Source organism: Muntiacus reevesi, chromosome 1 (assembly GCF_963930625.1).
Source record: "Muntiacus reevesi chromosome 1, mMunRee1.1, whole genome shotgun sequence".
NCBI classification, from domain to species: domain Eukaryota; kingdom Metazoa; phylum Chordata; class Mammalia; order Artiodactyla; family Cervidae; genus Muntiacus; species Muntiacus reevesi.
The window spans coordinates 139296502-139318079 of NC_089249.1; the positions used below are offsets into that span (position 1 = coordinate 139296502).

A 21578-nucleotide genomic window follows, 5' to 3' on the forward strand; every position below is an offset into this window, starting at 1 on the left:
TAAGAAGCAAGTTGCAAGTGTGACTCCTTGACACACACTTACAAACCTAGGACAGGGGGCCCGGCCAGCTGCAGGGGCGCAGCGGGCGGGCTGGACTCACCTTATCCGGGTGCACCACCAGCACAGCCTTCCTGTACACCTTCTTCACCTGCTCCGGGGTGACCAGGTCTGCCATGCCGACTGGTTTCCACTTAGTCTCACCAGCCCACAGCACCGTGTGCATTGTGGACAGGAGGGCTCGGATATTCCTCTCTTTGCCTTCAATCCACTCTAGGATCTGTAAACACAGGGGCAGTTAAGAAATTCAAATGCTTCTGAGTCCAGAGCGTCTCCACTGTGACTCTGGAAACCCCTCCAGCTCCAGCAACATCAGGTACCTGCCGAGGTCAGCCTTCCCACGACCTGGACCTGGACGGCTCTTCTTCCTCCACCCCCTACCTCTTCTTTCTGGTTAACTCCTTACTGGCCTTCAAAAGTCTGCTCAGGAATTTCACACTGTTCCACCTTTGAAAATCTAAATACCTTCCTTCCTCTCCGGTCCCCCTGAGTTAATTACTTCTTCCCAAAGTGTGAACTCCAGGATGGCACACATCATGTCTATCTGGGTCCCTGCTATCTGCTACGTCTAGTAGAGTGTCTGACATGTACACACACACACACACACACAAATTCCTTGGAAAAACAAAAACAAATTTCTCCAGGCTACCTTTTAAACATATATCTATCATAAAATGTGCTACACTTCACTGTAATTGTGTGTTTGTCTTTCCCCTGCCATTAGGCAGACCTGTTTGAGGAAGGATACTGTGTCTTACGTATCACTGTAACTCAGAAACAGTATGCCTGGCAGGAAAAGAGCTTGAAAAGGTCTGTTAAATGAATTAATACATTTAGTCATTCATTCCAACTATGACCATTCATAGTCTGAATTGTCATAGTTGGAACAAATGAGGTCACTAAATTGAAAGGTTTGCAACAATGAATCAGCAGTTAGCACATAACAGAAGCTCAAAGTGAATGATGACTACTCTCCCAAACAATTGAACACTCCATACCAACTAAATAACCAAGCATGGTTTAAAAGACAGAAACCACTATCTTTTACAGAAAATTGTCAGAGTTTACCTAATATACAAAGGCTCTTGAGATGGAGCACAGAATTTTTGGAAGGAACATAAAACCTTTACAACACTGCATGAAGTGAACAACAAATGTAAACTGAGTATCATAGATTGTACTGCAAATTGTATCTCTACGTCTTCAACAAATTACGGAAAACAACAGTGGTATATTTTTCAACATGTGTACCATTGAGTGGTTGTGCCATTCTGGTTTTGGAGTACCAGATTAGACTCTCATCTTCCAGGCTGTAACTGTGTCAGTATATTTTGTCACATCGGAATTCAGCCTGTCTGTGACAAACTTTCCAGTTCTCTTGATCTTCACAAACTTTTTCACTACCTCACACCATTCATCAACATAACCATCCTTTGGTCCCCCAATTAATCATTTTCCAGATAATATCTTCAGCTATGAAGTAACATCTCTGTTTTCTCATCTATGACACAATGAAGTTATAGTCACTGGTTTGCAAACCTTAGAAGAAAAGAATATGGAAACATTCTCTTTCCCCAAATAAAATCTTACATAGACATCCAAGAATCGGAAACAGATAAAAGTAGAAATGCTCTGGTTAAAAGTGAAGTGAAGCAGTGTAGACGCCAGAGACCCCACTTCCCTTAGCCCCCCTCCCTTTCACCTTCCCAGACCTTCCAGGTCTAACATTACAGGAGTGAGTAATTCCCAGGCACATCAATCAATAGCTCTCTCTCTATCAGCAAAGAAGAGATCCTGAGGGCATCAGTCAATCTAGTCTTATATAAAGCTACCAAAGCAGAAACAGAGAACATAAATAATGCATTCTTCTTACCACCAAATCATAATGACTTACCCATAGACTGCAATGCCATCTGAATAATAAGATCACGTCTTAAAGAGTGCCATTGCTTATTTGAAAATGTAAATGAAAAAAATCTACACAATGTATTATGGAATAAGTGCACTGTATTAAAGAAATGAAACAGCACATACAGCACTCCCCGAAAGTACTTTTCTATTAAAGGACACAGCTGTACTCAAATCACAACTACAAGAACCAAATGAAACACAGTGCATGCCAGAAACCTAACATGGCACCTTCTACAGGTTAGTCCCACGCTGACAGTTCCACACAACACAATAATCACTGTGGGCCAGGGGCTCACTCACCTTTAATTTCTCAGGATCCATCTCCTTAGCCATTTCCTCCTTTCTCATCTCAGCTATTGTTCGAGGCCCCTTTTTGTCTTTGTGAGCATTAAAACCTTGACCAGAGAGTAGGTCTTCAAAGTCAGCTGCTTTTTGTTTCCCTTCTGCAACATAATATTTTAAAAATTACTATAGTTTTTACTCATAAACATAATATCATAACACTTAGAGGCATAGTGCATAGTGCTTTCACAGGTACTATGCCCCTTAATCCTCTCACTTAGCCTGTGGGTAGGCTATGAGACTGTCATGTCCATTTTATAGATGAGGAAAGTGAAGTCTGGAGAACTTAAGAGATCTGTTCAGGATCACATGCAATGTCCATGGCAAAGCTCAGACTCGAGGTTGGGTTGTTGCACTAACCTAATTTCATAATTCCACGTCCACCATTCCATCCTTTCACAGATGAGGATGGTCATGATTCTAACCACTATTCCCTCCCCACCTCAGGCCCCAGTCATACAACTAGCTAGCATCAGTGATGGGCCTACGACCTGGGTTTTGGTACTTGAAATGCATGCATACTGCTGCTTTCCTGCCCATACTCAGCTGACACTTTTAGTCCATCACAGAGCTCTTTTCCCATAAGTCTGGCTTTGGCCTCACAATCTTTATCAATCTGCTTGGAAAAGCAGCCTAGCATGGTAGTAGCAAAGGGCAAGGGCTCTGGAGACAGACCCCCAGGTTTGAATTCCAGCTCTGCCTTTATTAGCGATGTGACCTTGGGACAAGTTCCTTACCATCTTCCTGCCTCAGTGTCCTCATCTGTCAACCAGGCGTGGTGTTAATAATATGACTTATCTCATAAGGCTGTTGTGAAAATTGGTGAGTTAAATATTTTTAAGTGCTCAAAACAGTGCCTGGCTATTAAATGTTTGCTGTTAAAACAGAACCACAACACAAGAGTCCATTCAGTCCACGCCTTCAACCAAAGCTGTTGTCTGACTTGAAACCCACCTGCCATCCCTATACTGAGAGGCATTCTGAACATACATTGTCACACACACACTCAGATGTGGGTGCTCTGAGATAAGGGATTTTGTCTGTTTTGTTCACAGCTGTATCCCCAATGTTTTCTACACTGAAGATACTCCATAAATATTTACTGATTGACGACACTCACCTCACATCTACTCAAAATAAAAATAGAGGGGAAGCCAAATGACTCTACGGAATTACCCGAGAATATCCACTGCTAAACAAAGAACAAACATGATGTTAACAAAGTCCTAAAAAAGACTCCTTGTCATGTAAGTATCATGAGAAGCAGAGTGTGGTGGTGAATGGCAGGGGTTCTAGAGTCACATTGCCCTGGTAGATCTTGGCTCTGTCACTTACAAACTGTATGGACCTAGGAAATTATTGATCTCTGTCTACAAGGGTTTGAAGATTGTATGAAACAATATGAGGAAACTGCTTAGAATAGCACCTGACATATAATAAACCCTCAAAAGATGTCAGCTATAGCTACCAGGAAAAGTAGAAGAATTTCCTTTTGCATGTTCCATAGAAAGACCTGTTTCCTCATCATGTCCCTATACATTCCATTCTTGGGTATAATGAAATCAACTGAGATGTAAAACATATCATTCCAGGCCTTCTAGAAAATTCAAATGTAACCATCCCTTCTATGAAAAATATATTATTTTTCACTTGCTATCAAGAACCCCATTTGAAAAAAGAAAGAATCCCATCCAGAGTTATCCTTCGGCCTTAGCTTTTGGGCCACTTTGTGTTCTTTTAACTTTCTTCTCAGAAGAGAGGGAAAAACCATCATAGGCAACCCAAGGATCTCAGGGACATCCACCAACCAGAGCATAATCAAGACCAAATGTCCAAGACATGCCCACTCCTCTAACTGGGATCCAAGGGAAAAGGTGAACACAGCGCTTGAAATGTTTCCAACTTTTGTCTTCCACCCCCTCTTCCAAAGAGATGACAGCTTCAAGATCCATCCAGCCCTCCACTCACTTCCATTCAATATTCCTTTAGTGCCTCCTACCTGTCTAGTGTTCTGCTAGGTGCTAAGGCTAATGAGGCAAAAAAAAGACCCAGTCCCTGCCCGCCATTTGGTCTCAGAGTGCAGACAGACAGACAGGTGAGCCAGCACTTACAAAACCACAGTGTGTTGGGAGAATGATAAAGCTAGGAGCTCCAGGCACAACACTGGAAGGGATCATGCTGTGTCATTACAATTCAAAGACTGCTTCAGAAACTGCCAAATTTCCTGTCTCCTCCTTCAGACATGCATACCTCTGGGTACCCTCTAGCCAGGCCCCGTACCATCACCCTTACCCAAATTGGCTGCTCCTCTCCCACGCTCGTTCTGGCCCGCAGGCACCGATGAGAAGCTCACGTTGTAGTTGGGCCGGTTCTGGGGAGAGGAGTGGGGCATGCTGGACGGTGGCTTGGACTGTGTCTGCTGCCAGTTGTAGCCACCCCCCTGCTGCCACCCTCCACCCATGGGCTGGGGAGATGCTTTCTGTGGCGAGCTGAGAGGTGGAAATCCACCACCCAATCCAGTTGGTGTGGAAGGTTTGCTGGCAAATGAAGAACCACCTAAAGGGAAAACAGAAACAGAATATTGTGAGTAGCCTCTAACTCCTGTGTCCCAACTCACTGTTTACAATGACTTTAGTGGAACCTCCCTTGACTAGTGGCATAATTAGCCTTCCTAATAGCTAAATAAATTGCATTCATATATTTTCCTTTAATCCTCACAATGACATTTTTAGGTATGTATTAACAGTTCCATTTTTCATTCTGTTAAACAAACTGTAGCTCAGAATAGTTAAGTGATTTTTCTGAAAGTCACACAGCCAGAAAGTGGCAGAACTGGGGCCTGCGTCCAAGTCTGACTCCAAGAAGAGCCTTGGCTCTTCCACTATACCATTGCAGCCCTCCTTCCCACCCTCTCAGAAGATTCTATTTCTCAACTTGAGCAAAAACTATCAAATGACAAGAACAGGGAATAAAACAAAAATACATTCACTTGTGAAGCCGCTAATTAAACTTCAACGATCAGGATTACTCACTGTCTGTTATAAATACCAGCATGGTTAATGCCCACAAGTAAACAATGGTGTTCTAAACTTTCATAAATAGGTTTCAATTTCACACTACTTGCACTTCATTGCAGGAGAGTAAACACAGCTAACACTCTGACAACTCTGAATGGGATAAAGAATCTTATTCAAGCTTTAAAAAATGATATTACTCTGTCCTGGGAATTTAAGTAGAATTCTGACTCTGTAACTCCTAACTTTTACGTACTCACTGCATAAATGCTGGGCTTTTCCCAAAATATGAGGACCAGCTGTGACTCATGTTTGAAGAGGTGATCTCCAGGAACACTTTCAGGCACCAATACCAAAGCAACAGTGATAATAAAATAGCATTTATATAGCTCTTTTAGAATTTACAAAATATGTTTATGACTATTACTGTCTTTATATAACACCCTTAGGAAATAGGTAGTATTACTGGTTCCACTTCATTTATTTTTCTTTGTCAAAATTACCATTTATTTTTTCATTTTTATACAATTTTTAAAGGTTACTTTTCATTTAGTTATTACAAAATCTTGGCTATGTTCCCAATGTTTTACAGTACATCCCTGAGCCTATCTTATACCCAATAATTTGTATCTCCCATTTCCTCACCCCTCTATTGCTCTCCCCCAACTCCCCACTGGTAAGCTCTAACTTGTTCTCTGTATCTGTGAGTCTGCTTCTTACCTGCTATATTTCTTGTATTTTTCTGGTTCCACAGATAAATGATATCATACAGTATTTGTCTTTCTCTCTCTGACATACATTGCTTAGCATAATGCCCTCCAAATCCATCCATGCTGCTATTAATGGCAAAAATGTTTATTCTTTTTATGACTGAGTAGTATCACTGTGTATATACCATATACCATATCCTCTTTAACCACTCCTCTGCTGACGGACACTTGGTCACTTCCATATCTTGGTAATTGTAAATAATGTTGCTATAAACATTGGGGTGCATGTATCTTTTCAAATTAGAGGGGTTTTTTTCCCAGATGTATACCCAAGAGTGGAACTGCTAGGTCATATGGTAATTCTATTTTCAGCTTTTTGAGAAATGTCCATACCATTTTCCACAGTCTGGCCTCACTTTAAAGATGAGGAAATCAAGGAGGTATACTTGGTATACTTATAGGCTTATGTTCACACATATAGTTAATGGAGCTGGGACTTGACTATGAGCTTCCTGTCTCCACATGTCATGTTCATTTCCTGCATCCATAATCTCGAATTCCTCCCCAAATCTCTGAGTCTTTTATTGCAACTCATCCCTCACTTAACTCTCTTCTTTTGATCAATATTGTTCCTCTGATCTGATCTGGGTTCCTCTTCCCATTCCCACTGGGAATGCTGTGCTATGACCAACAGACTTGGAATCAATCTGTGTCTGTTCCATCATACATTCATGCATTCATTCTTACATGCATTTATTTATTCATTCATTCATGTGTTCATTCACCAGTATTTGTTGAGCATTACTAAGTACCAGAAAGTAAAAAGATTTTATTTTCTTAGGCTCCAAAATCACTGAGGATGATGAATACAGCTAAGAAATTATAAAGAAATTAAAAGACACTTGCTCCTTGGAAGAACAGCTATGACAAACCTAGATAGTATATGAAAAAAGCAAGGACATCACTTTGCCAACAAAGGTCCATATAGTCAAAGCTATGGTTTTTTCCAGTAGTCATGTACAGATGTGACAGTTGAACCATAAGGAAGACTGAGTGCCAAAGAATTGATGCTTTTGAACTGTGGTGCTGGAGAAGGCTCTTAAGAGTCTCTCGGACTGCGAGGAGATCAAACCAGTCAATCCTAAAAGAAATCAACCCTGAATATTCATTGGAAGGACTGATGCCGAAACTGAAGCTTCAACACTTTGGGCACCTGATGCAAAAAGCAAATTCATTGGAAAAGACCCAGATGCTGGGAAAGATTGAGGGCAGGAGGAGAAGGGGACAACAGAGGGTGAGATGGTTGGATGGCATCATTGTCTCAATGAACATGAGTTTGAGCAAACTCTGGGAGATAGTGAAGGACAGGGGAGCCTGGTATGCTGCAGTCCCCAAGGTCACAAAGAGTCAGACACAATTTAGCAACTAAACAACAACTAAGTACCAAATACAGCGCACTGGGAGTACAACGGGAGAGTCCAAGGAGAATCCTCGCTCTTCTGAAGTTCAGTGTAAAACTCATCTCCTTGACCTCAGTGTTACCACCTGTAAAATCAGAACTATGTCTACATCGCAGAAATACCATAAAGGCACAATGACTATGTGAAAGCTCTTCACAATTCCTGAACTAAGCAAATAAAAGGCATTATTTTAAAATAATGCAAAAATTCATATTTCCAGCATGTACTCATACACCATAAAGGCTCAATAAATACTTGGTAATAGAAAAAGGGAATGACACTGTTGCACACTACAGGCTGGCATCACCCCTGTTACGAAGTCCTTCTTTGTGAGCCTCTGAGCCCCTCTGCCAACAGCACATCAACATACTTTAGGTTGGGTAGACATTCCACACTGGAGTTTCATCTTTTAAGGATGCTTACAATCTTCTTTCTGAATATATTATGTTTATTATTTAAAAATTCAGTAACTACAGAAAGAACTGAAAAACTTAAAAAAATTCTTCCATGTTCCCACCACTTCGTCATTTATTTGTTCATTTATAATACACCATTGAGCATCTTCCCCATGTGAGGCTGCAGACACAGTCGTGAAACGGCAGACACTGTCTCTGATCTCAAGCTGCTCATCAACATTGTAGGACTTTCTGATGTCTACCCTTTCAGAATACTTTTATAAACATTTTTTAGACTGGTTAGCAATTCTAATTTTTAAAGCCACTGAAGCAGAGAACTGACAGAAATATAAAGTAGTAGCTAAACCCAGAGCCCACAGCTATTCTCATTAAAAGCAAAAGCAGTGGTTGTCAAACTTGGCTGTGCATTAGACTCACTTGGGGAGCTTTAAAAATTCTCTATACCCAAGCCACAACCAAACTAATTAAATCGGAATATCTATGGGAAGAACTATGGTGTTTGTATCAGAATTGTTAAATGTGAAAATACCTAAAGGAGAAGCATGCTATCTTTTTTTAATCATAGCTATATAACTTAGAAGTTTAATTTTTACTCTAAAGCAATTGCCTAGGAGTCAAAAATTTCAGTGTGTAAGTAGCCCTTGCTTATATACTCATTCGCTGTACAGTTTCAGGAAAATCACTTACCTTTCCTAAATTACGTGACTTGAAAATGAGGCAATTTAGGAAACTAGTTTCCCCAGCAGTTTTTAAGAATTACTGCATTTCAAAAACAAGTAACTCTTAAAAAAAAACATTTTTTAATTTCCCTGGTGTCTATTGGTTAGAATTCACGGGCTTTCACTGTGGTGGCCCAGGTTCAATCCCTGGTTGGGAAAAGTCCTGCAAGCTATGAGGCGTGGCAAAAAAAATAAATAAATAACCACCACTCTTGAACTCCTCCGAGTAGGTATGCTGTTGTAGTAATAAAGATGCAGTTATTCTAAAACTATTTTTGTTGTCTATTAATGTTGTTGAGATCCAAGGAAATGGAAGATACAGATGTGGGACAGGGGTAGGCAAGGAAGACCCTGTGGCAGTGAATGGGATTAAATTATGTGTTAATATCCACTGATCACCTATCTCCATCTCCTGGAAGGCAGAGCAGTGACACCCATCCCAGAGCAAAAAAACATACTTATAGCAGAGATTTTGGTTTCTAAATACCATTCCCCACAAAAAGGAATGAGATTTCTCAGAAATGCCTGATTATAGGATAGGCATGTAAAAAGTTCAAGAGAGGCCTAGGACACCTCGTGCTATAAAGAAAGTTCTCAAAAATGATGGAATCAAGTGAAAAGGATATAAAAGTCAGAAGAAAGGAGCTTTCACAAATCAAATGTGGGACCATGTGAACATTAAATAATGACAGTAATAGATGATAACCAACTGAGTCATAAAATAATCCATTGGTCCATTATGATGTGAGAGATGGAGGGAGTTAGAAAGGAAGGAAGGGGATGGGAGAGGGAAAGACAGGAGATTCTTCCTTGGAATGAAATGCCAATTAATACATAGAGAAAGAAGAAGGGAATCAGAAAATCACAATTTTGCAGATATCATGGTAATAACTGCTTTAGGCAAGACTCATCAATGAATGCTAAAACCACCGGGTAAAAGTCAGATGGAGAGTTGGATAATCTCAAATTATCTCTCCAGATTACTCATTAATTACTGAAGGGAAAAATGGCAAATTCATGGTGAAGGAAACCTGGCTGACATTACCTTAACCAAGTGATCAAAGTTAACAAATCAAGACTTTGGCAACTGGCCAAATATCAATGCCTTCAAATATCAATGTCATGAAAGGCTGAGGAATGATTCCAGGTTAAAGGTGTCTAACAGGACATGACAACTAGATGCAAGACATGATGCTGAATTTTTTAAAAGAACTTCTTATAAAGGTCACCTATTCAGTAAGGCCTTCCCTAACCACTTGATATTTAAAATAACACCCTGGCCCATCCCCCACACGCCATCACTTTCTGCCTTATTTTTTTCACAGTACTCGTCATGCGGTTATAGTGCAAGCCACAGACCTAGACTTCATGGTGTTGAAACTTTGTGATTTGGGCATGTTCCTTAAACTTCCGTGTCTGTTTCTTCATCTGTAAATGAGGATTATAATAGTTTCTACTTCAAAAAATATTGGGAAGATTAAATGAAATGATATATGTAAAGCACTTAAAACAGAGGTTGGTACAGAGTAAAATGTCCAAGTAAACATTAATTGTTTTTATTAGTTGACATTATATTATATATTTATTCATTTAATGTTTATTTCCCCTTCTAGAATATAAACTTTAAGAAGAAGGAATTTTTTTAGAATTTTTTAGGTTTTGTTAGTTTGGCTGGTTGGTTTTCACTAAAACAATGTTAGAACACAGAAAACACAACTCTATCTGACCGCCCTTGCCTCTCACTGTTCCCTGCGTATTCACTACTCTCGGTGCAGTCAAACTCTCTTTTCAGATCCTCCCAGAAGTTCTAACTTTATTTACACTACTACTCCAAACTCAGGTATTGGAGAAATGCATTAATAGGGGTTAGCTCCAACCCAGTATTTGAAGCCTGTTTCCTTTTCTAAAAAGACAGTTTTAGGTTTTAGAATACAGCTTAAAAATAGATTATTTTAGATCCCAGGTAAACACTACAGCTTATTTTAACACCAAAGATTTAGATTTGAGGCTTTGTAGCCAAAAGTATGTATCTTCATTTGATATGTGTATACCTAATGTCCCAAGGTCAGCAAAAGGGTCCAGAGTCTGGGGTTTGTTTTGATGGGTGGGAGTACCATGCGAGGAGCCTGTTGGGCTGGTGGCAGCTGACTTGCTTCCCATTCCAAAACCTCCTGAAAAAAATAAGAAGGGTCATTGCAAATGAGTTAGTTGTTTGAGGCTGAATTCTGAAGTCAGAAATCCAAAGCTATTGCTCACCTCGTCTCTAAGGACAAATTAGGATAAGGTTGGCAAATATGTTAGAAGTTGCTAGACCCCATTTCCCTAATTTAAGTGAGTAGTGACCTGGAGCAAGGACAGGGAGCAGAAAAGGTATAAGTCATTTCCTAGCCACTCCTCTAAACTATTCTGTCTGGTGCTTACCTCATGTCACCTGACTCCGTTCTTTCCTATGGGTTTTCCTAGGAAAGGAGTCAGAGCTGAATTCTGGTTTTGCCGCTTCCTAGCTGAGTGACCTTTGACATGTTGCTTAACTTCTCTGAGTGTCGATATTTTCTTGTTGGTTACATAAGGAAACAGCAACTGCTTTAGAAAGTTGCTGTGATAAACATACAGTGTGTGTGTAACTTGCACACTTGCACAGTGTCAGAAAAATAATCACATAAGATGACTCTCAAAAAATATAATACTAGCCATGAGAAAGAGAATTTATTTACTACAGACAAATTCAGATCTAAAACAAGTTCTCTGTAAGAGAGAAAATCATTCAGATCATGCAGCACCTACTCTATTCTGGAAAACTTCATGTAAGTAATTTCATTTAAACTGTGTGGGACAAGAATTATGATTCCATTTTACAGATAAGAAAACTGAAGTTCAGACTGGTAAAAAAATTCAAGAGCTTCTAAATGGTTGAGTTAGATGTATACCCAGATCTGTCTAACTCTATTGCCAAGGCAAACATTTAGCAAACTGAGACTTAGAAAAATTAAGTATCATATGACATGCAGCACTACCATGTCATCAAGGGCAATGTGAAAAGCCTCCTCAGATTGGGAACCTTTAGGAAATTCCGTAAGTGGGGCTAACACTCTGCAAGTACTCACTTCACCTTGGGTGAAGGATTATGCTTCAGCGACCAATTATGTGGCACAAAATTCATCTGCTGATCTTTACCTGGTTTGGTATGCCAGTCCCAGGCTCCTGAAACATCTGGCTGAATGTTCACAGCAGGGGTACTAGAAGCTGTAAACGAGGAGAAAAAAAAGAATCAGGAAAAGATAGCTCAGAATCCACTTTTTTGAGTTCACAAAAGAAAATGCTCTCCCTTTCATGACCTGTCCACATCTCATGTGATTCTACTCTCCCTCTGAGCTCTCTGCCACATTCTGCAACATTGATATTTTCTGCCTTCATCTGTGGTTACTTACATGAACACTGGTGGAAGTCATATACTGTTTGTCTCTATTACTTCCTTGTTTCGCCTTTATTTTACCTCCAAAGGTACACTTTGAATTATAACTGTGCATATATCTGTCTCCAGTACACTGCAAAAGCAAGAATTATCTTATTCATCTGCATGTGTCCCACCCTATCCTTAACACAAAGTCGGTAGGCAACTAAAAAAAAGGTGAAATGAAACTCAAACTCAATTTGCCTTAAGCTGGCATAAACTGCATGAGCAACTTAGCACAAAAATTTTGTTTTCTCATTTGGGGGAGAATGGATACATGTATATGTATGGCTGAGTCCCTTCATTGTTCACCTGAAACTATCACAACATTATTAATTGGTTATACCCCAATAACAAATGTATTTTGCATTAAAAATGAATAAAAATTAATTTTTTTCTTATTTTTCTCCTCTGCTGGGATATTAACAGAGAATATGAGTCAATCAGAACACTTACCAGGAACTGATTAGATAGCATCCACCATGCTGGTGTCAGGGATGTTTCTACTGTCACTAAAACAACAAATTCACTACAGCTTCAAAATAGATTATTCTGACCCCTCTCAAGGGAGGTCAAGGGATTACAACTGATAGACTGCCTGGAGAACTATGGACGGAGGTTCACGACATTGTACAGGAGGCAGTGATCAAGACCATCTCCAAGAAAAAGAAATGCAAAAAGGCAAAATGGTTGTCTGAGGAGGCATTACAAACAGTTAGCTGAGAAAAGAAGAGGAGTGAAAGTCAAAGGAGAAATAGAAAGATATTCCCATTTGAATGCAGAGTTCCAAAGAACAGCAAGGAGAGATAAGAAAGCCATCCAGTGATCAATGCAAAGAAATAGAGGGAAACAATATAATGGGAAAGACTAGAGATCTCTTCAAGAAAATTAGAGATACCAAGGGAACATTTCATGCAAAGATGGGCACAATAAAGGACAGAAAATGGTATGGACCTAACAGAAGCAGAAGATACTAAGAAGAGGTAACAAAAATACACAGAAGAACTATACAAAAAAGATCTTCATGACCCAGATAACCATGATGGTGTGATCACCCACCTAGAGCCAGATATCTTGGAATGTGAAGTCAAGTAGGCCTTAGGAAGCATCACTATGAACAAAGTTAGTGGAGGTGATGGAATTCCTGTTGAGCTACTTCAAATCCTAAAAGATGATGCTGTGAAAGTGCTGCACTCAATATGCCAGCAAATTTGGAAAACTCAGCAGTGGCCACAGGACTGAAAAAGGTCAGCTTTCATTCCAATCCCAAAGAAAGGCAATGCCAAAGAATGTTCAAACTACTGCACAATTGCCCTCATCTCACACGCTAGCAAAGTTATGCTCAAAATTCTCCAAGCCAGGCTTCAGCAATACGTGAACCGAGAACTTCCACATGTACAAGCTGCATTTAGGCAGAGGAACCAGAGATAAAATTGCCAACATCCATTAGATCATCGAAAAAGCAAAAGAGTTCCAGAAAAATGTCTACTTCTGCTTTACTGACTACGCAAAACCTTTCACTGTGTGGCTTCCAAAAAAACTGCGGAAAATTCTTAAAGAGATGGGAATACCAGATCACCTTACCTGTCTCCTGAGAAATCTGCATGCAAGTCAAGAAGCAACAGTTATAACTGGACATGGAACGACTGATTGGTTCAAAATTGGGAAAGGAGTATGTCAAGGCTATATGTTGTCACTCTGCTTATTTAACTTATATGCAGAGTACATCATGAGAAATGCTGGGCTGGAAGAAGCACAAGTTGGAATCAAGATTTCCAGGAGAAATATCAATAAATTCAGTTATGCAGATGACACCACCCTTATGGCAGAAAGTGAAGAAGAGCTAAAGAGCCTCTTGATGAAAGTGAAAGAGGAGAGTGAAAAAGTTGGCTTAAAGCTCAACATTCAGAAAACTAAAATCATGGCATCTGGTCCCATCACTTCATGGCAAATATATGGAGAAACAATGGAAGCAGTGACAGACTTTATCTTCTTGGGCTCCAAAATCACTGCAGATTGTGACTGCAGCCATGAAATCAAAAGATTCTTTCTCCATGGAAGAAAAGATATGACCAACCTAGAGCAAATATTAAAAAGGAGAGACATTAACTTGCCAACAAAGTTGGCATAGCTAGTCAAAGCTATGGTTTTTCCAGTAGTCATGTATGGATGTAAGAGTTGGACTATAAGGAAAGCTGAGCACTGAAGAATTGATGCTTTTGAACTGTGGTGTTGGAGAAGACTCTTGAGAGTCCCTTGGACTGCAAGGAGATCCAACCAGCCCATCCTAAAGGAACTCAGTCCTGAATATACATTTGAAGGACTGATGCTGAAGCTGAAACTCCAAAACTTTGGCCACCTGATGCAAAGAACTGACTTATTGGAAAAGACCCTGATGCTCGGAAAGGTTGAAGGCAGGCAGAGAAGGCAACGACAGAGGATGAGATGGTTGGATGGCATCACTGACTCGTTGGACATGAATTTGAGTAAGCTCCAGGAGTTGGTGAAAGATAGGGAAGCCTGGTGTGCTGCAGTCCATGGGGTAAGAAAGAGTCGGACACGACTGAGCGACTGAACTGACTCATCCCTATCGAAGTTTCAAGTGAAGAATTTAAAAGAAATGTTCAGTTAAATATAATGAGGTATATTAGAGTACACATTGGTAGAGTAAACTTTTTCTGCATCTGTAAAATCCAAATAAGAAACTGGATGCCATAAGAAAGAACTTCTTTCTAAGACTCTTCTAGGTTCTGTTCATTAAATCAAAGAATGCAATGCAAATACTACAATAACACTGCAAGTGCGATTTAAGACACAGTACTCATGTCACCACCAAAAGGATCATCAAGGTACCAAGCCAACCTTATCAAGCCTTACATTTACCAGTTTCATCTCCTTAGTACGAACCAAAACCTTGTGTATCTTCCCATCATCAAGTTAAACAGAATATTCCATTATCAGAAATAACAGTTCTTTCCTTTTAGTTTTCCCTTCTCTTTTTCCACAGTAATCCATGAAAACTGAGGTGGAAACTACATAATTTTGCTAACTTTTGCTGTTTGACTTCCTTTAAACTCTGACCTTAGTCTTACACCCAACGAGGATGCAGAACTAGGAATTAGTACTTCAACCTTATTACTAATCAAACACACAAGGCACCATCAGGGAACAGAGAGCTAAAGGACACGGTGCCTATCCTCAAGAAATTTAAAATCTGCTGGAGAGAAAGGCACAAACAAATGAAGAGATAATACCCAGTGTTTTAAACTTCTATTTAGCCTTTTATTGTAGTTACTTGTTTAGTTTTTCTTCTCAGATTAAGCCCCAAATAATTATTCTCTTCAGAGAGAATGTTCGATAAATATTCGTAGAACTTGAAGGCAACATTTCTTGGCTTTCAGAAGAGATGGATAGTGCCTTGTAGAAACTGAAGGTGGGCAATCTGACCTCCCAAACTGACACCTGAGTCTCATCTATATATATGAAGAGGATGCAACTGACCCACTAACAATGGAATAACTGCCTTCTCAGCAAGGATAGTGGAAAATTCTTTCACACACTAGCATTGCACAGATCAAAATAAGCAGCACAGCCACAAAACAGAAGAGTTCTAACTGGCTGAAACCGAGGGATAAACATCTTCTAGCCAGCTTACAAGAGAGAACCAAGTCCAGTACTGCCATGTTGAAGTATGACCATCCATACCCATGGGACATAAAAGGTGCTACTCATATGAAAACAGTAAATTCAAAGTATTAAAGTCAGGAAAATAGATAACCTTATCAATATTATCAGTATGCATCAAAGAGATTTATATAGGAAAAAATGATCATTTATTTTATATGGAAAGACAGGTAGATAATACAACACATCATACAGATCTTCTAGGCACTAGGAAAGCATTCATAAACAAAACTAACAAAAGTCTCTGCCTCTGGCCTCTGAACTAATGTTCTAATGGGGAAAGACAGATAGGAGGATAAGTTTCCATATGAAATAGAGCAGTCAGAAGAGACCCCACTGAGAAGGTGATTGCTGAGCAAAGATAAAAGAGGTGAAGGAATTAGCCATGCCATGGTCTGGGGAAGGGAGGACAGCCAGTGCAACGGTGGAGAGGCCATGTGACTGGGATGGAATGAGCAGAGGGAGCAAGCGGGGAAGGAGGTCACAGCCCTGGGTATTAGAGCACAGAGGGCCAACCAAAGCCATCTTAGTGACTTTGGCTTCCATGCTGAGTGAAGCAGGGAGCCACTGTGAGGACAGCAATGACATAACCTACATTTTAAACAAGTGATCAAAAACAACAGCTTTAACCTATCACCCTGCATCTTCCCTCTTGAGGTAGCCAACTTCCAATCCAGAGATTCTTTTAAGTGGGCAATGCACAAGGGTCAGAAGTGAATTTCTTGCATATCGTCCTGTGGACCCACTTCAAATAGTTTGAGATTTAAGAGCAATAGGAAATCACCCATAAAGTTTGTTCCTGGACTGCTTTCTCATTTTTGGTCATTACAGTTTAACCAGTGCTGCACAACTCAATTTCCTTTTGCATTTGCATAGCTCCCATGAAGTCAAATTGCTCGCTAAACTGTGTTCCCCAGAGGCTCAGGGGGCCTTCAACAATAAATACGTCGTCCTCTAAGTCTAGGCCACCAATGTTCAACATCCTTCAGCATCAAGAAGGAGCTTCAAGAAGGAGCCTCATTTCTCCAGCTCAAAGCCGTCTATCCTTCACTGAAGACCTTCAGTTTTAATCAGTGTTACCTAAGTGATACCTTTTTGCTCTTACAAATGGATGTGATTACGATTCTTTCCACACAGTCTGTCTCTAACTTAGAAATATAATGTGGGCCTTGTGTAATTTAAAATTTTTCTAGTAGCCACATCAAAAAAGGTAAAAAGACACTGGTAAAATTAATATTAATATAGCATTTTATTTAACCTAATATATTCAAAATATTATATTGAATGACCAATATAAAAATATTAATAAGACATGTTACCCTGCTTTTTTTGTACTAAGTTTTGAATTCTGGCATGCACTTTACACTTAGAGTATGTTTCAAATCAGACTGGCACATTTTAAGTGTTTAACAGTCGAGTGTGGTTAGTGGCTTCATCTTAGAACTAGTTTAATATATCAGGATATTGTATTCTAAACTGTTCTATGGAATACTAACTTTGTGGAATGCTCATCATATTACATTTTATTAACTTAGGATGCATATTTTTTCAAGTTCAAAGACTTCAACTAGTAAGCATCTTCCAATCAACTAAAAGTGACAGTACATAAAATAAAGATATGTCCTACAACTGACGGTGCCCTATATATTTTGTGCATGTAGCGCTAAGGCAAAATAAAATTTCCAAATTAAATTTTAGGGAAGCTGAGTACAACAAAGTTAAGCAGGCTTCTTTACTGTAAAACATTGCAGAGCTTTTAATATGTTAACATGAATTGTTAATTTTCAAGAGATATGTAGCTTTTCAAAAGCAAAAGCCAAAACAAAACCGCACCTACAAGATGTTTTTATATGTGAATACCTACTGATGTCTTGTAGGGAACCCTGCTCCACTAAACGCAGCATAAGTACTTCCTTACCATGCACTGTAGGAGAAGGACTCCTTGTAGGCTGAAGGAAGGGGTCACTGGAAGCACTGGCTGTGTTCAAAAAAGAACCCAGCAAATCTTGACCTGATGGTTTAGAAGGTGCTCCAAATGGGTCAAAGGTGGCACCTAGAAAACAACAGGAAAACGGTGTTTCTTTGTCCTATGGGTTCACTCATTCAGTAAATACTGGACAGCTGTCCCTCTTACAAGGCCCTAGGCCAAAGACTTGAAAAGTCAGGATGATGCCTGCCTCGTGGGCTGCTGCACAGGTCCATCCTATCCTTAAAACTTCCTTCAGGGTTAACGATGAAGCCCAAGGATTTCTGACTACATGTGAATAACCTCTTCTTTGAGGACAAAGGAAGAATTCCTGATTTACCTGCAGGATGAACCATAAACTCTATAAATAAGGGCCCTGTGGGCCTTTGGGCATCTTAATAACATGAAATAAATCAAGCAAGCTTATAGATTAATAGATAAGTGGTGAAACCATGGCCTGGGCCACAAGAGAGGATCAATGAATGAACTGTGATCATATTCAGTGAATTAGTGAACAAACGCCAGGCACAAGGAGCTTTGCTATTAAGGTGAACAGTAGAAAACCTCATTGACCAGGTTTTGTTTAGTTTTGTGTTTTTAGTGGTCCTGGCACATTGAAAGTTAAAAAGAAAACGAGTGTGACAAAAACTGAGCTCTCATCACACCTTATGTTCTATGAAACGAAATGCTTTCAAAACATTGCTTGCTTACAACTTGCTAGAAACTAGGTGCAGATGTAGTAAAATGCAAAAAAAGTCTGTGAAAGAACCAAGAAAACTTCAACAAAGTGGCAGCTGAGATTTCCAGCAACAACACAATAATAGCATTTTTTCAATTTTATTTATTTAAGTACGTTGGATCTTCACTGCTGTGAAGGCTTTTCTCTCGTTATGGTGCTTGGGCTTCTCATTACAGTGGTTTCACTTGTGGAGGGCACGTGGGCTGCAACAGTTGCAGCGTATGGGCTCAGCAGGTGCGATTCCTGGCTCTAGAGCGCAGACTCAACAGCTGGGGCACACGGCCTTAGTTGCTTTGTGGCATGTGGGATCTTCCCAGACCAGGGATCAAACCCATGTCTCCTGCACTGGCCGGAGAATTCTTAACCAGGGAAGCCCAACAATGCAGTAACTTAATATTGCATCATTTCTTTAGGGTTTATGTTGCCTTTCATAAAGAATACATCAGCTGAACCTGTCAGCTGTCAGACAGAAGTGATATCATTTTCATTCTATGGACAACAAAACTGAGGTTCGGACAGCCGCGTTTCTTGCGCAATATCAAGTAAATGATAAGACTGGACTCATGTTCAAGTTTTCGGACTTCAAATTCCAGGAATTCCCCAAAGGCATCTCACATTCTTCACGGACGTGAGATAAATGTGATGAAAATGACACAGAGTGGCATATATATAATTGGGCTTTAATTTTGCATTAATGTGCAAGGGAATTAGCTCCCTATAATGAGATGTCACTTCCTAATTTGTAGGTATCAAGCTAATGGGCTGACTGCTTCCTGGAGTAGGAGTGACCTATTCTAGGAATAGACAACTACAGTCAAACGAGTTAATGAATAATTCCCACTCTCAAAACCCAGGGAGGGATATGATTTAAGATGTGTTCAGCTACAACTTCATTGGCATAAAGCTCTCCTAATGTCTGCTGGGCAGCAGATTAGCTTTACATAGCAGCAATGAATCAACTCTACATCAGGCACTCTATTACATGATGTGTATCATCTAGCTCATTTAATACTAACCAAACTTAATCCCTTCTATCAAATGAGAATACTGAGATTTATAGAATACTTTCAAGCGGACACTCTAACTTTGATGTCCACCAGTAGAGAATGCTAAAATCTTCTCACTATTACTTGGTATACTTTTAATACCAACCTATGCTAAATTAAGCTTCTCTGGTGGCTCAGATGTTAAAGAGTCTGCCTGCGATGTGGGAGACCCAGGTTCTATCCCTGGGTTGGGAAGAAGATCCTCTGGAGAAGGAAACAGCCACCCACTCCAGTATTCTTGCCTGGAAAATCCCATGGATGGAGAAGCCTGGCAGGCTATAGTCCATGGAGTCACAAAGGGTCAGACATGACTGAGTGACTAACACACTATGTTAAATTAGCAGCATTCTCAAATAACTAAAAGTGAGCTTGCCAACACAAGACAAGAGCTAAAATTTAGTCTTTATGATATTGCTAATAGGTAACTATTTTCCCATTTTACAACTAAGAAGGTCAAGGTTTTTTTTAAATAAGCCTACACAGATAGGTAAGTTTCAGTCGTGGCATTCAAATCCAAGCCTTTAACTCTGGACTCAAGTTCCTTCTGCTTCCTTTTGGAGGACACAATACTTGTGTCCCAGACCTAGGTGGGCACTACTCAGTCATGTATCCTTTAAGACAAGTCAGTTAATATATATCTGGCCTCAATTTCATTGTCTATAACCCGAGGCACAGATTTAACTAGTGTCTGAAAGGCACCCTCTAGTTATGATGCTAGAATACAACTATCTACCTGGGGCTATGATGAATTAAATCACTGAAAGTCACACAAGGGGCATGGTCTTGATGTGACCACTGAACTTCCCTGGTGGTACAGTGGGTAAGAATCTGCCTGCCAATGCAAGGGACACAGGTTAGACCCCTGGTCCGGAAGATTCCACACGTCATGGAGCAACTAAGCTGGTGAGCCACAACTACTGAGCCCGTGCGCTGCAACGACTGAAACTTGTGCACCGAGAGCCCGTGCTCTGCAATAAGAGAAGCCACTGCAAGGAGGAGCCTGCACACCACAATGAAAAGAAGCCCCCTCTCTGTTTGCCGCAACGAGAGGAAGCCTGTGTGTAGCAACTAAGACTCAACACAGCTAAAAATGATTAAATAAATATAATTTTTAATGTGACCACTGACTACTCTGCTACCTTGGATCTTGGGGACTTCTTTTCCCGGCAGAGCTTCTGCTCACTTTGATGACTAAGAACCGCTGAAGTGTAGAGCAAACAGCCTGGGATTCGGGGCACCTGGCTTCACACTCTGGGTCCACCTTAACTAAAGTAGGAGCCTGAGCCTCAGCATCTACAGTCCTACAACATCTACGGTGATTCTGAAACTCACTCTTGTAAAGAATGGCTCCAGTTGAACTACCACAAATTGAGACCAGTCAAAGACTTCTGAGAACTGAAGGATGAGCTGGGGAATTCAAGTACCTAAAGGTTATCACCTGCCTGGAGAGTTGAGACATTCCCCTTTCCTCTTCCTAATGATGTCATCTTGGTTAATGGTGCAGTAACAAGGACAGCTGGTTCTTTAGAAGCTATAATGGACTTCTGCTTACCCAATTCTACTGTTTGGCAAATGTCAAAAAATTGTGGATGGCCAGCCACAAGAAGAGTTGAGTCTGTGGCAATAAGCGGAGTGAAGCTGACTGAGCTCAAGCTCTATATCTGGCACCAACTGCTCCACTCCATCAGCCATGCTGCTGGCAGGAGTCCCTTAAATATACGTTAAATTAACCAAGTGTTTCTCTGCACAGCATAAGTGTGTTCAGAAAACTACAGTTCCAAGAAGGCACTACAGGAAAACTGAGGGAAAGCTTGGGAGTCAAATGGCCTGGTTTTGGGCCCGAGGACTAGCTATATAAATGTACACTACTAATTTGACTCTAAGCCTCTGTTTCCTCAACTAGAAAATGGAGATAACAATAGCACCTTATTTACTGTGTTTTTATAAAGATTGAATTCATGGCTGGTGTTAAATTCCATGTTTGGCAAATAGTGAGTACCCCACAAATAGTCGCTGTTATTATTAATAACAATTCATCAATCTACACCTCCAAGCAGAAATAA

The 21578-nt window shown here is 40.2% G+C and overlaps 1 protein-coding gene across 1 annotated transcript in view; it reads right to left on the reverse strand.

The window, feature by feature from the left end:
- Positions 1-21578, reverse strand: part of DNAJC6 (DnaJ heat shock protein family (Hsp40) member C6) — a 171420-nt gene that overhangs the window by 3835 nt on the left and 146007 nt on the right. The window contains exons 13-18 of the mRNA XM_065928590.1: positions 17683-17817; positions 11804-11872; positions 10681-10800; positions 4603-4866; positions 2269-2411; positions 101-277 (exon numbers count right to left, since the gene is read on the reverse strand). Coding sequence (XP_065784662.1) covers positions 101-277; positions 2269-2411; positions 4603-4866; positions 10681-10800; positions 11804-11872; positions 17683-17817 — 908 coding nt within the window. The remainder of the gene's footprint in view (positions 1-100; positions 278-2268; positions 2412-4602; positions 4867-10680; positions 10801-11803; positions 11873-17682; positions 17818-21578) is intronic.